The sequence below is a fragment of the Malus sylvestris genome, chromosome 5 (genome assembly GCF_916048215.2).
Source record: "Malus sylvestris chromosome 5, drMalSylv7.2, whole genome shotgun sequence".
In the NCBI taxonomy this organism is placed as follows: Eukaryota; Viridiplantae; Streptophyta; class Magnoliopsida; order Rosales; family Rosaceae; genus Malus; species Malus sylvestris.
The window spans coordinates 5,161,288-5,178,634 of record NC_062264.1 but is presented as its reverse complement, the minus strand read 5'-3'; the positions used below and the strand labels follow the sequence as shown (position 1 = coordinate 5,178,634).

Sequence of the window (17,347 nt, the reverse complement as noted above, 5' to 3'; positions counted from 1 at the left end):
CGTGGTCTCTGAGCAGCCCAGCTTTTGAGAAAGCGAGCGCCTCTTCGATTGATTCGGAGAACGGTGCCTCACCGATTTTTGAGAAAGCAATCATGCTGGGGGTCTGGCTCTCGAGATTCGGGGAGCAGTGTCTCTTCGATTTTTGAGAAAGTAATCATGTTGGGAGAGTGGCTCTCGAGATACGGAGGGCGGTGCCTCTTCGATTTTGGAGCAAGCAATCTTGTTGGGAGTGTTTTCTCGAATGTGAGTAAAGGTTGGGCATGTTTGCTAGTCTACCTTGCCACGAAGCACAGAGGTTGACACACAGGGACTTTCCAATTATCCAGCAATGGTACTGTTCCTTTACCCTCTCTTTGATTTTTAAGAAAGTAGTCATGTTGGGAGTCTGGCTCTTTAGATTCGGAGGACGGTGCCTCTTCGATTTTGGAGCAAGCAATCTTATTGGGAGTGTTTTCTCGAATGTGAGTAAAGGTTGGGCATGTTTGCTAGTCTACCTTGCCACGAAGCACAGAGGTTGACATACATGGACTTTCCAATTATCCAGCAGTGGTACTGTTCCTTTACCCTTGTGGGTAATAATATGGTAGCTAGACCTTCAAAATTTATGGGTCTAAACTTTGTTAGTGCTGTTTCTTTGCTATTCTTTTACCCTTCTTGGTCAGAGCGATGTAGTGGGAGCTGCAAGCTTCACGTGCTCAACTTTGGCAGAGAACTTTGGCAAAGTTATCTGTGGTACCCATGAGCTATTGTTGCGTGTGGGAAGTGGGTGATTGAACAGTAAGATTCATGTGTTTTCTACTTACCCAGAAGTCTTTGACAGAATGCCCATAATTTCCGCAAAGCTGAGTGTGCGTGTGACAAGTGCTGACAAGGCTGGAAAAGTAGGTGCCTCTTCGATTTCTGAGATCGGCCCTCGTGGTCTCTAGGGAGCCCAGCTTTTGAGAAAGCGAGCGCCTCTTCGATTTCTGAGATCGGCCTTCGTGGTCTTTGAGCAGCCCAACTTTTGAGAAAGCAAACGGCTCTTCGATTTCTGAGATCAACCCTCGTGATCTCTAAGCAGCCCAGCTTTTGAGAAAGCAAACGCCTCTTCGATTTCTGAGCAGGCGCCTCTTTGATTTCTGAAGCTCCGTCGAGTGCAGATTTTTATAGGGGCTGGCATTAAGTTCCAAAGCACACTTGAATCTCCACCAGTAGAAGCTTCATTCTTGCACTTCTAAGATCTTGATTTGTCCGACCTCTTCTCTCTTCAACACCTTTGAAAATGTCTGGCCCCTCCGACCGTCGTTTTGACTTGAACCTTGTTGAAGAGGCAGCCCCGCCTTCTCCAGACAACATATGGCGCCCATCCTTCGTCTCCCCAACTGGTCCTCTTACCGTTGGGGATTCCGTGATGAAGAATGATATGACCGCTGCGGTGGTGGCCAGGAACCTTCTCACTCCCAAAGATAACAGACTACTTTCCAAACGGTCTGATGAGTTAGCTGTTAAGGATTCGCTGGCTCTCAGTGTTCAGTGTGCAGGTTCTGTGTCTAATATGGCACAACGCCTATTTGCTCGAACCCGCCAAGTTGAATCATTGGCGGCTGAAGTGATGAGTCTCAAACAGGAGATTAGAGGGCTCAAGCATGAGAATAAACAGTTGCACCGGCTCGCACATGACTATGCTACAAACATGAAAAGGAAGCTTGACCAGATGAAGGAAACTGATGGTCAGGTTTTACTTGATCATCAGAGATTTGTGGGTTTGTTCCAAAGGCATTTATTGCCTTCGTCTTCTGGGGCTGTACCGCGTAATGAAGCTCCAAATGATCAACCTCTGATGCCTCCTCCTTCTAGGGTTCTGTCCAGTACTGAGGCTCCAAATGATCCCCCTCCGGTGCCTTCTCTTTCTGGGGCTCTACCGACTGCTGAGACTTCTCCTAAGCAACCTTTGTGAAGGCTCCCTCTTGTGTGTTTATTTTGACTCATGTATATGTACATATTTGTAGCTTATCGGGGATATCAATAAATAAGCTTTCCTTCATTTCAACGTATTGTGTTAAATACACCAAAGCCTTCTTCGCTAAGTTCTTTGAATTTTCTTTTGTTGAAGCTTGTATGTTGAAGCTTTCTGAGTGGAGCATGTAGGTTGGGGTAGTGTTCCCTTAATTTCCCGAGTGAGGAAAACTTCTTGGTTGGAGACTTGGAAAATCCAAGTCACTGAGTGGGATCGGCTATATGAATCTTAGAACGCCATTGTGCTCGATCCTGTGTCATGTCCTTCGTTAGATCCAAGTACTCTAAGTCTTTTCTTAGAGTCTCTTCCAAAGTTTTCCTAGGTCTTCCTCTACCCCTTCGGCCCTGAACCTCTGTCCCATAGTCGCATCTTCTAATCGGAGCGTCAGTAGGCCTTCTTTGCACATGTCCAAACCACCGTAACCGATTTTCTCTCATCTTTCCTTCAATTTCGGCTACTCCTACTTTACCCCGGATATCCTCATTCCTAATCTTATCCTTTCTCGTGTGCCCACACATCCAACGAAGCATCCTCATCTCCGCTACACCCATTTTGTGTACGTGTTGATGTTTCACCGCCCAACATTCTGTGCCATACAGCATTGCCGGCCTTATTGCCGTCCTATAAAATTTTCCCTTGAGCTTCAGTGGCATACGGCGGTCACACAACACGCCGGATGCACTCTTCCACTTCATCCATCCAGCTTGTATTCTATGGTTGAGATCTCCATCTAATTCTCCGTTCTTTTGCAAGATAGATCCTAGGTAACGAAAACGGTCGCTCTTTGGTATTTCTTGATCTCCGATCCTCACCCCTAACTCGTTTTGGCCTCCATTTGCACTGAACTTGCACTCCATATATTCTGTCTTTGATCGGCTGAGGCGAAGACCTTTAGATTCCAACACTTCTCTCCAAAGGTTAAGCTTTGCATTTACCCCTTCCTGAGTTTCATCTATCAACACTATATCGTCTGCGAAAAGCATACACCAAGGAATATCATCTTGAATATGTCCTGTTAACTCATCCATTACCAACTAAGGACTTAAGGATGAGCCTTGATGTAATCCTACAGTTATGGGAAAGCTTTCGGTTTGTCCTTCATGAGTTCTTACGGCGGTCTTTGCTCCTTCATACATATCCTTTATAGCTTGGATATATGCTACTCGTACTCCTTTCTTCTCTAAAATCCTCCAAAGAATGTCTCTTGGGACCCTATCATACGCTAAAATTCTTAAAATTTTCTTAAAACCTTAAGAAGTCTAACCATATATATATATATAGCTCATTTACCAAGTTCAACTGCAATTGGTAGTTTGATGAACTCACATATATGAATTCATGAATGATGAAATCACATTAATTCTTACAGTACGATGATTTTCTACCCAGTGCAGATGAGTGCCCTAGCCTGCTTCTAGCTAGTGAGGTAGATAAATTTACAAAACATGAATATTCATTGTTTCAAAACTTTCTCGATATTTATTCTCGTTTATTTTCATTGACTAAATTCAAATTAGATTTGCCTCCAAGGCCTTGAGCATAGGGGTGGGCAAATGGGTATAGGAACCGCGGGTCAGGTGGAACGGAACGGGGCGGAACGGTTTTTAATTTAAAAAAAAAGAAACGAAACGGAACGGGACGGGACGAAGCTTTGAAATTTTAGGTTCGGACCGATTGCAGAAGTATAGAAAACGAGGACTGGACCGGCCCGTTTGTAATTGCAATGGACGGATGAGATTGAAGAGATCATCTCTCCATCCAATCTTAACCGTTAGTTTTATGTCTACTCGTCCTCGACCTCGACTCTGTCACTCGATTTTCTCTCGCCGTCTCGCGTGCGTCGTCCCTTCCCCTCCACGGTTCCACCCAGGCACCCGCACCACCCATCTTCTCGATTGAGGTTGGTTGGTATCACTTAATCACTTAAACACTTAATCATCTCCTAATTCTGGATCATTTTTTCTGGTTTGCTGCGTAAAATTATTAGGAGGCCAGCGGGTTCGAAGAAAAAGCCGAAGTCACCCATCAACGAGTCCTCCGAGCAACTCAACTATAAGCTCTGCGCCTCTCCAACCCACAGCCTCATCTGCGTCGGCAAACGATTCATCGCCCCCTCTTAGCTTTGCGAGCATTCTGCCTCCTCTGGCTTTATCCAGTACTGGTCCTGGTCCAAGGTAAGATCACCTTCTTTCTTATGCAAACAACATGTGCCTTAATTGATACTCGATTGAGTGGTAAAATCGTCGGTCTATAGATTTGTTGTCATACGCGTTGATCTAGATATGCCACAAGGAAACCACGATTTCTAATGCTTCTATAGATTTGTTGTCATACGCGTTGATAGACCCAGAAACTTTGTTCTTTCTTCTCAATTAAGTCATGCATATTGTATGACCAGCATGTCTTATTGATTATTTAGTAGACTTTGTGGTTGCCTCTGAATCCGAGTTTGTTTTTCCCTTTTGATTTTATTTTATGGTATCTTCTGGTACTGCTTGATTTTGTCCTTTTTTTTTTTCTAATGGTGTTTTTAAATCTCCTGCATAAGCTTGTATTGATATTGTTCTGTAATCGTATCGAAGTATTGATGGAGTACCTGCATTTTACATTGATTTCTGTGGTTGAGTCATTTGTTCCTTTTCGAATGAAGAAACTGTTTGTGGCCAGTCATGGGATCAAATCTTGGGTCTTAGTGCTTGACCAATGTATGACTTCACTATCAAATCCTGTCAGCGAGGTTTTTTAGTGAAGATTCATGCATTTGTATTTGGAAAGTCCTAAACTGGAGTTTGGGAGTTGCTTAGTCTCTTTTTTATCCTTCTAGGTGTTACTTGGATCTCATCTGTTTCTAATTTTGTTTTGTGATTCTGGTTTTAGCCTTTGCGTTTGGTGTTTTTATACGAAGGTTTTTGTTGCCCAAATCTATTTAAGTTGGTTTCAACAAAAAAGATGCATTGTGCGGCTATTTCTTGTTGTTGGGTTGTGTAGGTTGTTTGTGGATTAAGTGTTTTTTTTCCCCAAAAAAAAATATTCAAACGGGCCAAGTTCAGTCCGGTTCCTATATGTTGTACCCACCCTGGACCGGTCCATTTCTTTTAAACTTCGGTCCGATCTAATTCCTTCAAAATTGGACCCGGCCCGGCCCTTGCCCAGCCTTACTTGAGTGTGCCTGATGTTGAAGGCACATCCATAGCTGTGATGTGGTTTTCAAGAATGCATTTGCATTTTTGGGGCCTCTTGAAGTTTGTATATCTTGTTATCATTATGCAGAAGAAAAAAAAAATTGATTACCATATGTTTTAACTCATCATGCCTATGTTTGTATGTGTGCTAAACCTCAATCAGCACTCTGGTGTGTACCACTAAAAATTAAGCGCCTTGCTTGTGACTAAGTATTGCCCAAACACGATGCATTGGCATGCAAATGAGAATCGGTGCGCTTGTTCAAGATGCAAATATGCTAATGGAGCAAATGAAGAAACAACAATTCGTTCCAAGCATCAGGAATTGGTGCGCTTGTTTAAGACACCAATGATTGCAATCATGAATCTTCAACTTTCTTGAATTTCTTCTATATGTGGATATGGATTTTGAGTGCATTTGCATTTGCATCCGGCGTGTTGTGTGACCGTCGTAGGCCACTGAAGCTCAAGGGAAAATTTTATAGGATGGCAATAAGGCCAGCAATGTTGTATGGCACAGAATGTTGGGCGGTGAAGCATCAACACGTACACAAAATGGGTGTAGCGGAGATGAGGATGCTTCGTGGGATGTGTGGGCACACGAGAAAGGATAAGATTGGGAATGAGGATATCCGAGGTAAAGTAGGAATAGCCGAAATTGTAGGAAAGATGAGAGAAAATCGGCTCCGGTGATTTGGACATGTGCAAAGAAGGCCGACTGACGCTCCGGTTCGAAGATGTGACTACGGGACAGAGGTTCAGGGCAGAAGGGGTAGAGGAAGACCTAGGAAAACTTTGGAAGAGACTCTAAGAAAAGACTTAGAGTACTTGGATCTAACGGAGGACATGACACAAAACCGAGCGCAATGGCGTTCTAGGATTCATATAGCCGACCCCACTTAGTGGGAAAAGGCTTTGTTGTTGTTGTTGTTGTGGATATGGATTTTGAGGGTAGTTAGGTCTATTCACGTGAGTTTTCTGTTATATGTGAAAGTTTTTATAAAAAGTGACATTTATGAAATTGGGTTAATCACTCGTCAGTAGCAGACTGGTAGTGTTGGAGATCAAGAGGGGCTTTTTTGTCTTTTCAGCCTAAAACCGCTACACTCCATCAGTTTATGCGCGCGCCACAAACCCAAGAGAGGAAGCGATCCTGTGATTGGGGCTTCAAATTTCGAGGCTGAGAGATCGTTCGCAGAGGTGGTGGAGATGGCAAACAGTAAATACGAGTATGTCAAGTCGTATGAAGTTGAAGACGAGGTTTTCCTGCCCAATTTGATCGTTGTTCGGATTGATGGTAGTGATTTTCAAAGGTGCTTCCTACTTCTCTCTCTCTCTCTCTCTCTCTGATCTTGAGACGATGTGGATGGTGACGTTCTCCTTTTTTCCTTTTCTTTTCTGGTTAGGTTTTCTGAAGTTCATGAATTTGAGAAACCAAATGATGAGGTAGCTCTGAATTTGATGAATTCATGCGCAATTTCTGTGTCAGAGGCATTTCCAGATGTAGTGTTTTCATATGGCTTCAGTGATGAATACAGGTAGTACTGTATATGTGTTTCGTTTATGTTAACTTAGCTGTAAGAGAGCCTCACACTGTTATTTCTTGGCGCTGTGCTTGTAGCTTTGTCTTCAAGAAGACGTCCAGGTTCTACCAAAGGCGTGCCAGGTTTTCATTCTCAACTTTAATTCAGCTCTCTTGGCCTGTGATGCAGCTAAGATGTTTGTAAAATGATGGGTGGGCACTCTGAGTTGAAGAAAACGAATGTCAGTTCAGAACTAATATGTTCATTTCTGTACATTATACTAAATCAGGTCCAAATTGAATTTCTCGGGTTGAATGTGCCTTACTCATCGCTAAACTGTGCAAATTAGTTGTTAACCACCCATGTCACCCTCTTACTGGAATTTGAAATATTTTAGGTTGATTTGGATCAAGTTGAAATACGTAGAGGAAGAAAAGTATACTAAAGACAATGTATCTCTCTGCTGATGTGAATCTGAGTTGGCGAACGCTATATATTCAAAGAAGTAGGAGTCGGGGAGGTAGTTTTTGAGAGAAAAAAGGTGATTTGGCTTATTAATTATGGGGATGAAAAATAAAAAGAATTATAAATTTATTATTTATTATCTTGTAGAAACTGACACCAATCTTATTTGGTGGATTATCGTTTAGGTAAATTTGGTAATGGTCTGTATTCAGTTTCAGTTTGTGTTAAGTCATTCATTTACGTACAATTTTTACGTGCAGCAAAGTAGGGACCATTATCGTATCTTTCTTCACCTCTGCATATGTCATGAAATGGAGAGAATTCTTCCCTCATAAGGAGTTAATGTACAACCCTTCATTTCATGCACATGTTATACGCTGTGCATCAGAAGAAGTCCTTCAGTCATATCTTTTGTGGAGACAAAACAATTGTGAGTAGTCTTGCAATGATGTTTCGAGTATGGAAGTTTATATACTTATCTTCAACTAATAGGTCTCTGATTCAAGTAAAATTTTCAAGTAAATTTTCCATTTACGTTTTGCATTTTGCAGGTCATACAAATAACCTACATAACACCTGCCTATGGGAGCTAATTAAATCTGGAATGACCAAAAGCGAAGCAGTGGACTTACTAAAGGTGGGAAGAATTAATTTTCATTTTATGCACTAATTGGCATATTAATATGCATGATTATCTGTGGAAGACACTTGAATTTGACTAGTTCCTTGTAATTATATTCATTTTTCTGTCATTTCCCTTTTAACATTATGTTATCACTAACTTATTAGATACTCAAATATTTGTATCATCAATCTCTACAGTCTCTTCTTTGCCATCTTTCAAAATGGCCTAATTTTTCTAGTTTAATCATTTGAGAATAGGTATATTGTAGAAAGTACCTATCTTTTTCTTTTGAATGTGGATTATTTTTCTTCTATGATATGATAAATAATTTTTAACGTTCAAATTGGCATGCTAAATGTTCTTTTTATGCTTGCAGTTTTTTTTTTTCACTTGTCATGCATCTATGTATGCTGCAGGACAGCAGCAAGGAAGAAAAAAATGACCTTCTTTACAGAAAGTGTGATATCAACTATCAAAAGTTGCATTCAATGTTTCGACAAGGATCCTGCGTTTTGAAAACAGAGGTAATCTTTTATTCTGTAGTGGAGTCTATCTTACTCATCTCAGCAAAGGTTTCAATTTTTTGTTTTGGGAAGATTTTAAGGAAGTAATCATGTTGGGAGTCTGGCTCTCGAGATTCGGAGGGCGGTGCCTCTTCGATTTTGGAGCTTCATATAGCCGATCTCACTCAGTGACTTGGATTTTCCAAGTCTCCAACTGAGAAGTTTTCCTCACTCGGGAAATTAAGGGAACACTACCCCAACCTACATGCTCCACTCAGAAAGCTTCAACATACAAGCTTCAACAAAAGAAAATTCAAAGAACTTAGCGAAGAAGGCTTTGGTGTATTTAACACAATACGTTGAAATGAAGGAAAGCTTATTTATTGATATCCCCGATAAGCTACAAATATGTACATATACATGAGTCAAAATAAACACACAAGAGGGAGCCTTCACAAAGGTTGTTTAGGAGAAGTTTCAGCAGTCGGTAGAGCCCCAGAAAGAGAAGGCACCGGAGGGGGATCATTTGGAGCCTCAGTACTGGACAGAACCCTAGAAGGAGGAGGCATCAGAGGTTGATCATTTGGAGCTTCATTACGCGGTACAGCCCCAGAAGACGAAGGCAATAAATGTCTTTGGAACAAACCCACAAATCTCTGATGATCAAGTAAAACCTGACCATCAGTTTCCTTCATCTGGTCAAGCTTCCTCTTCATGTTTGTAGCATAGTCATGTGCGAGCCGGTGCAACTGTTTATTCTCATGCTTGAGCCCTCTAATCTCCTGTTTGAGACTCATCACTTCAGCCGCCAATGATTCAACTTGGCGGGTTCGAGCAAATAGGCGTTGGGCCATATTAGACACAGAACCTGCACACTGAACACTGAGAGCCAGCGAATCCTTAACAGCTAACTCATCAGACCGTTTGGAAAGTAGTCTGTTATCTTTGGGAGTGAGAAGGTTCCTGGCCACCACCGCAGCGGTCATATCATTCTTCATCACGGAATCCCCAACGGTAAGAGGACCAGTAGGGGAGACGAAGGATGGGCGCCATATGTTGTCTGGAGAAGGCGGGGCTGCCTCTTCAACAAGGTTCAAGTCAAAACGACGGTCGGAGGGGCCAGACATTTTCAAAGGTGTTGAAGAGAGAAGAGGTCGGACAAATCAAGATCTTAGAAGTGCAAGAATGGAGCTTCTACTGGTGGAGATTCAAGTGTGCTTTGGAACTTAATGCCAGCCCCTATAAAAATCTGCACTCGACGGAGCTTCAGAAATCGAAGAGGCGCCTGCTCAGAAATCGAAGAGGCGTTTGCTTTCTCAAAAGCTGGGCTGCTTAGAGATCACGAGGGTTGATCTCAGAAATCGAAGAGGCGTTTGCTTTCTCAAAAGTTGGGCTGCTCAAAGACCACGAAGGCCGATCTCAGAAATCGAAGAGGCGCTCGCTTTCTCAAAAGCTGGGCTCCCCAGAGACCACGAGGGCCGATCTCAGAAATCGAAGAGGCACCTACTTTTCCAGCCTTTTCCAGCCTTGTCAGCACCTGTCACACGCACACTCAGCTTTGCGGAAATTATGGGCATTCTGTCAAAGACTTCTGTGGAAGTAGAAAACACATGAATCTTACTGTTCAATCACCCACTTCCCACACGCAACAATACCTCATGGGTACCACAGATAACTTTGCCAAAGTTCTCTGCCAAAGTTGAGCACGTGAAGCTTGCAGCTCCCACTACATCGCTCTGACCAAGAAGGGTAAAAGAATAGCAAAGAAACAGCACTAACAAAGTTTAGACCCATAAATTTTGAAGGTCTAGTTACCATATTATTACCCACAAGGGTAAAGGAACAGTACCACTGCTGGATAATTGGAAAGTTCCTGTGTGTCAACCTCTGTGCTTCGTGGCAAGGTAGACTAGCAAACATGCCCAACCTTTACTCACATTCGAGAAAACACTCCCAATAAGATTGCTTGCTCCAAAATCGAAGAGGCACCGTCCTTCGAATCTCGAGAGCCAGACTCCCAACATGACTACTTTCTTAAAAATCGAAGAGAGGGTAAAGGAACAGTACCATTGCTGGATAATTGGAAAGTCCCTGTGTGTCAACCTCTGTGCATCGTGGCAAGGTAGACTAGCAAACATGCCCAACCTTTACTCACATTCGAGACAACACTCCCAACAAGATTGCTTGCTCCAAAATCGAAGAGGCACCGCCCTCCGAATCTCGAGAGCCAAACTCCCAACATGATTACTTTCTCAAAAATCGAAGAGACACTACTCTCCGAATCTCGAGAGTCAGACCCCCAGCATGATTGCTTTCTCAAAAATCGATGAGGCATCGTTCTCCAAATCAATCGAAGATGCGCTCGTTTTCTCAAAAGCTGGGCTGCTCAGAGACCACGAGGGCCGATCTCAGAAATCGAAGAGGCACCTACTTTTCTAGCCTTGTCAGCACCTGTCACACGCACACTCAGCTTTGCAGAAATTATGGGCATTCTGTCGAAGACTTCTGGTGAAGTAGAAAGCACATGAATCTTACTGTTCAATCACCCACTTCCCACACGCAACAATAGCTCATGGGTGGGTACCACAAATAACTTTGCCAAAGTTCTCTGCCAAAGTTGAGCACGTGAAGCTTGCAGCTCCCACTACATCGCTCTGACCAAGAAAGGTAAAAGAATAGCAAAGAAACAGCACTAACAAAAGTTTAGACCCATAAATTTTGAAGGTCTAGCTACCATATTATTACCCACAAGGGTAAAGGAACAGTACCACTGCTGGATAATTGGAAAGTCCCTGTGTGTCAACCTCTGTGCTTCGTGGCAAGGTAGACTAGCAAACATGCCCAACCTTTACTCACATTCGAGAAAACACTCCCAATAAGATTGCTTGCTCCAAAATCGAAGAGGCACCGTCCTCCGAATCTCGAGAGCCAGACTCCCAACATGACTACTTTCTCAAAATCGAAGAGAGGGTAAAGGAACAGTACCATTGCTGGATAATTGGAAAGTCCCTGTGTGTCAACCTTTGTGCTTCGTGGCAAGGTAGACTAGCAAACATGCCCAACCTTTACTCACATTCGAGACAACACTCCCAACAAGATTGCTTGCTCCAAAATCGAAGAGGCACCACCCTCCGAATCTCGAGAGCCAGACTCCCAACATGATTACTTCCTCAAAAATCGAAGAGACACTACTCTCCGAATCTCGAGAGTCAGACCCCCAGCATGATTGCTTTCTCAAAAATCGAAGAGGCATCGTTCTCCGAATCTCGAGAGCCAGATACCACATACCACTTTTTCAAAGTGCTCTGACAGAGTTAAAACATGTGAAACTGGCAGCTCCCATTACCGTGCTATGACCAAGCAGGGTAAAGGAATAGCATTACTACTTGTTGTTAGGGAGACTCCTATATATGTCGACCTCCATCCCCAACGGACAGGCAGACCTGCAAAAATGCTCAACCCTTCATCATATCTGAGAGGGCACTCCCAACGAAGCCTTTCGAAATATTCAGCTTTCTTTCCCCCCGATAATACCTCTGCAAACAAGCTATACTAGAGCAAGAATATCTCATATCATCAGGGTTAAAAGCAAGAGTATCCCATATCATGCTTTTTCCCTGTCTTTTCTTTTGGCCTTGTTTTTACCTGCAAGACAAGGAGAAAGAGAGCAATCAGTCAGCACTTGGAATCAAGCTTCCAGCCAGGAACTGACTGCCTGGAACCCCTTACCTGATTACTTACCTGGCATTGCTCTCGAGTACTCATCTTCAACATCTTATGTTTCCAGGGAAGATTCCGCATCTGCTTGAGGAACAGATAGGGCAAGTGCGAAGGATACAAGGAAGCATGTGGAGACAAGCGTAACAGCACACGTGCCGATACATCCATTACTCTGTCAAAAGCAAAAGTATCCCATATCAGCAGGGTGGAACGTACTCTAGATTTGATGGACTTGTTTTGACCCTCAAATTCTTCAGTCGGCCTTATACTCTGGAGGAAACCAGAAAACCCTCCAGCTCAGTTCAAGAATAAGCCTGTGGAAAGTTACTTCTTCAAAAGCAAAAGTATCTCATATCATCTCTTCTCATTTTTCTTCTCTTTATCCTTCATGCTGCTGCAAGATGGGGAGAAGGTGAACAATCAGTCGGAGCTCTGATTGCTTACCTTGTCTGTCACCTCTTTCAGCAGACCCCCTAGCTCGGCGACTTGGGGGACTCCTACTACATGGTTTGTATCGCGCTTGACCAAGCCTGAAACTACAAGTAAGCTTCAAGTGAAATTGATACATTACCTTGTGCATCTCCACCAGTTAAAGATACCACCCCTGGATGGAGGAAGAGTACTTCCAAAGAAGATGCCACATCTACCTATGAGACAGATAAGGCAAGTCAAGACGACACCACACTCCGATACTTAGAAGTTTCGTGATTACGAGATCATTCTCCCACAATATTTCCTAATGTCATTTGTACTAAATCATTCACTTGTACTCACTAAAGGAGAGCTTGAACCTATGTACTTGTGTAAACCCTTCACAATTAATGAGAACTCTTCTATTCCGTGGACGTAGCCAATCTGGGTGAACCACGTACATCTTGTGTTTGCTTTCCTATCTCTATCCATTTATATACTTATCCACACTAATGACCGGAGCAATCTAGCGAAGATCACAAAAAGCGACCGTTTTCGCTACCTAGGATCTATCTTGCAAGAGAACGGAGAATTAGATGGAGATCTCAACCATAGAATACGAGCTGGATGGAAAGAGTGCATCCGGCGTGTTGTGTGACCGTCGTAGGCCACTGAAGCTCAAGGGAAAATTTTATAGGACGGCAATAAGGCCAGCGATGTTGTATGGCACAGAATGTTGGGTGGTGAAGCATCAACACGTACACAAAATGGGTGTAGCGGAGATGAGGATGCTTCGTGGGATGTGTGGGCACACGAGAAAGGATAAGATTGGGAATGAGGATATCCGAGGTAAAGTAGGAGTAGCCGAAATTGTAGGAAAGATGAGAGAAAATCGGCTCCGGTGATTTGGACATGTGCAAAGAAGGCCGACTGACGCTCCGGTTCGAAGATGTGACTACGGGACAGAGGTTCAGGGCCGAAGGGGTAGAGGAAGACCTAGGAAAACTTTGGAAGAGACTCTAAGAAAAGACTTAGAGTAATTGGATCTAACGGAGGACATGACACAAAACCGAGCGCAATGGCGTTCTAGGATTCATATAGCCGACCCCACTTAGTGGGAAAAGGCTTTGTTGTTGTTGTTGTTGTTGGGAAGATTTTAACAATACCACAAGAATTTTACCTCATGTGACACTTGAGCACTTGACTTTTTTCATTTTTTTTTTTTAATTTTAGATTCAAACTAAACTTCTCTGCCAAAGTAACACCTACTGTCAAGTCGGTTAGAACCACTCTTTCGTATTCAATCTTTGGAAATGATTATTTGAAAAAAAAAAAAAACAATTTCGTTTAGTTTATTATGAGCAAATCCTTAGGAATTCAAATTAGTATCTTATGGGTTTCAAAAACTAGTTAGTTTTGATTTTCAGGGTCATTTGATGAAGTTTTGGTGCGTCAAATGATACTGGTTTCATGCTGTATAATGTGGGATATCTTTTTGATGTAGCACATAATAACCAAATTGAAGTTTATGGGGACAAGATTTTCGGCCTCTAGGAAACAAAATCATGTATATGATCTTGTATTGGAAATTTCTTAGTAGAGAAATAACAAACTTGCTCCAAAGTCCAAGAACCTTGGATCTTAACTTGTCTATTTGAAAAGAATTTGGGTGTCTTTATTGGTACAAATACTGTGCCTTTTTTATTTTCTGTTAAGAAAAATTTATTTGGTTTGCCGAATCCTGACCATACGGTAATTGGAGTGCAAATTATTCTGAGATCTCCATCGTACATTGTTCAGGTGTTTGAAGTTGTGAAGCACAATGAAAATGGTTCTCCTGTCAAGAGACTTAGGAGAATGTCAAGCATAGTCCATTCGAAGAATATAGCTGAGAGAAGTTTTTGGAACAAGCACACACATCTTCAGAAGGAACTTGGTTGTTTTACAAAGGATATTGGAAAAGTTGAACCTGATTATATTAGGTCCTTCCAGCATGAAGATAAACTGATCCCATCAACGTGGGTTGTAATTAGGATCGATGGTTGCCATTTTCACAGGTAAACTGTTACTCACATGACAAGGGTAACATAATTATGGTCGTTGTTACTGTGACTGTCTTCTCTTGGGCTGCTAATTATTAGGGGTGGTAGAGTCACCTTGTGGGATATCCTTACAAATGGTTCCAATCATAAAATTTTAACAGGTTACAAAAATTACTTAGATTAGATCACTCTGAGGAATTCCCATGTCATATTATCAAGTGGGTGCAACTGAAGTATTAGGTCCTTGTTATTTCACCTGTTGTGCAAATCAGACATCTCTTTTGAACATGTTTGTCATCTATCACATTAACTACAAAGAACAACAATGGTAGTCTCCACTTTAACAAACTAAGGGATGCAACATTTCTGCCATTCCGCAATTAACCTACAACTCAGAATAATCAAGTTTTCTTTATGGATGCATGTTATTTTTATTGTTAATTATCCTCGAAAGATTCAAGAAATGATCCTCAGTTGTTTGGGTTTGGAAGGTTTTCTGAAGTTCATGAATTTGTGAAGCCGAATGATGAGCAAGCTATCAACCTTATGAATTCATGTGCAGTGGCTGTTCTAAAAGAGTTCCAAGACTTGGTTTTCTCTTATGGAGTCAGTGACGAATACAGGTATAGAATATGTTTTGTATCTGAACTTTGTGGTCTATATCATCTGTAATCTCATTGTTTCTGTTATTACAGCTTTGTTTTGAAGAAGGATTCTCAATTCTATCAGAGGCAAGCGAGGTTTTGCTTCTGTCACCTTTCTTATTTCCTAAATTTTGTATCCTAACTGGATACTCTATATGGAGTATATTTATGCTTGGATTCTAAAATACTGTTTTCACTGGTTTACAGTACCTTACATCTCTGCCATGGTTCTTCATAATGCTTACCCTTGAATCACTTTTCTTCCCTACAAATCAGATTGATCTTTCTTACCTATATTGGAATTACTAAAATTCTGCAGTGAGATGGTATCTGTTATTGTGTCATTCTTCACTTCAATGTACGTTATGAAATGGAAAGATTTCTTCCCACAAAAAGAGTTGAAGTACCCTCCGTATTTTGATGGGCGTGCTGTCTGCTATCCTTCATATGAAATTCTTCGAGATTATCTATCCTGGAGACAAGTCGATTGTGAGTATTCAGCTCTAAATTTTCCAAAGGATAATAGGTTTAAGTCTAGTCATTCTAAATAAGTAAAATCTCGAAGCAATACATCAGTTCAAATTTGTTGAAGGTTGCATTAAAATATGAATTTCATCTGGATAAGGTGGTAAATTTATTGGACTTACATTTCTTATGGGTTTCAGGTCACATTAACAACCAATACAATACTTGTTTCTGGGAGCTTGTTAAGTCTGGAAAAAGAAAAAGTGAAGCTCAGCTCATCCTGAAGGTATATTTGGGACACATTTTTCCTTCATAATGACCTATCCTCCACTTTTATTAAATTTTAACTTTTTGGCATTTCTATACCTAATTAATCTTTTATTCTGCTTTCCTTTTATTATTATTATTTTATTTTCTTTACATGCAATCTCTGTTGTTGTCCAATTTATTTAGCATCTCTTTCTCCAAAAGTTAGAAAAAAAAACCAAATTTTTGACTGTCACAATATATGAGTGCGCTTGCTCATTCAATAACATGTATGATGCAGTTAATCCAAAATCCATTTTATTGTATTCTCGTCATTTCGCTCTCATAATGTTTTTCAAATTTTAATTGCCAGGGTACTCAAACAGGAGACAAAGAGAAATTGCTTAACCAATTTGGTATCGAGTACAACAAATTACCAGTCATGTTCCGCCATGGATCTTCTGCTTTGTGGGACAAGGTTATCTTTCTTTCCTACTTGGATGTGAATATTTCTTAGTGCTATATCCCAACTAAGGTGGTTTGGGCACTAGTGGATCTCTTATCGGCAAAAAAGAGAAAATTGCATCTCTCTGTTTATTTATTTTCTGATTCCCTTGTTCCTGTTTAGGATCACACATTTATGAAAGGAAAACCCACATATGATGTTTTTTAAGGAATGGTGGCCTAGCTTTGAGAGGTCTGGAGCCTTGAGTAGATAATGCACCAACTCTCGCCAATAATGTAGGACAATATTTCTTTGGCCACTAGGAAACACACCCACGCACACATATGAAAGTCGAGACCCACTGAAGATGTCAAAGGGCTAGCCTATCCTTATGGTTTATTACATGCTAGTCCTCTCTATGATTATCCTGTGGTATGCGAGTTTTTATTTTAAACCTTGTATATTATTTGTATGCAGGAAGACACCACAAGGATACACGAGAAGGAAGAATGTAATGGTAATTCTGGGAAAAGAGTTATTGTAGAACATTGTAATATTATTGAGCCAACCTTTTGGGATGCACACCCAACAATTCTTTCTGGGTGACTGATAATGCTGCGAAGCAATGGGGTTCCTTTTGTTTTTATCCATTGAAGGTTCTAACTTTTTCTTAACTACACAAATGTTAGGAAAATTCATCAAAGTTATTTTCCTTCCGCTGCCGGTACCGGAGTTGCACATAGCATACACTATTTGGTTTTTGTTTCACGCTTGGATGCTCGTATTCATCTGTAATAGCAACACTGTACCAAGTATTGGAGTTTATGTTTACTCCAGCCAGCAAAGTAGTTTGTGGTACTTGACTTGTATATGTTGCTGCTGATTAAGCTTGTACACGGTACATTTTTTGCTTCTGAATGTTTTGTATTCTTACCTATGATTTTAGTCAGATTATGACAATGAAGTTGAGGAAAAACAAGCAGGAAACCCACTTACTTCTTCTAGCACCGTCTCTGCATGTTCTTTTCTCAGTTATCTTTGAGCAATTATACTATTCGTTTCCAGTAATAGATATTAAAT

The 17,347-nt window shown here is 41.4% G+C and overlaps 1 protein-coding gene across 7 annotated transcripts; it reads left to right on the top strand.

Moving 5' to 3' along the window:
• Positions 1-3,782: 3,782 nt before the first annotated feature.
• LOC126620985 (tRNA(His) guanylyltransferase 1-like) lies at positions 3,783-17,271 on the top strand. 7 transcript variants are annotated; one of them, XM_050289333.1, is made up of 15 exons: positions 3,783-3,896; positions 3,984-4,170; positions 6,223-6,491; positions 6,585-6,716; positions 6,800-6,844; positions 7,427-7,596; positions 7,718-7,803; positions 8,208-8,315; positions 14,226-14,482; positions 14,959-15,090; positions 15,163-15,207; positions 15,431-15,600; positions 15,777-15,862; positions 16,196-16,300; positions 16,745-17,271. In XM_050289333.1, the coding sequence occupies exons 3-15, from the start codon at positions 6,388-6,390 to the stop codon at positions 16,871-16,873; spliced, it is 1,569 nt and encodes a 522-aa protein (XP_050145290.1). In that variant the 5' UTR covers positions 3,783-3,896; positions 3,984-4,170; positions 6,223-6,387; the 3' UTR covers positions 16,874-17,271. The 7 variants fall into 7 exon arrangements, with proteins under 7 accessions (XP_050145290.1, XP_050145292.1, XP_050145291.1 ...); XM_050289335.1 differs by lacking the exon at positions 16,745-17,271 and adding an exon at positions 16,451-16,738 and having other exon boundaries at positions 3,806-4,170; XM_050289334.1 differs by having other exon boundaries at positions 3,808-4,170; positions 6,294-6,491.
• The last annotated feature ends 76 nt before the right edge of the window (positions 17,272-17,347 follow it).

Excerpts from the sequence above, each read along its gene's own strand:
- LOC126620985 (XM_050289333.1), top strand. The coding sequence starts at position 6,388 with ATGGCAAACAGTAAATACGAGTATGTCAAGTCGTATGAAGTTGAAGAC. Across the intron at positions 6,492-6,584 it reads GATGGTAGTGATTTTCAAAG|GTTTTCTGAAGTTCATGAAT; the intron begins GTGCTTCCTACT and ends TTTTCTGGTTAG. Across the intron at positions 7,804-8,207 it reads AAGCAGTGGACTTACTAAAG|GACAGCAGCAAGGAAGAAAA; the intron begins GTGGGAAGAATT and ends TGTATGCTGCAG.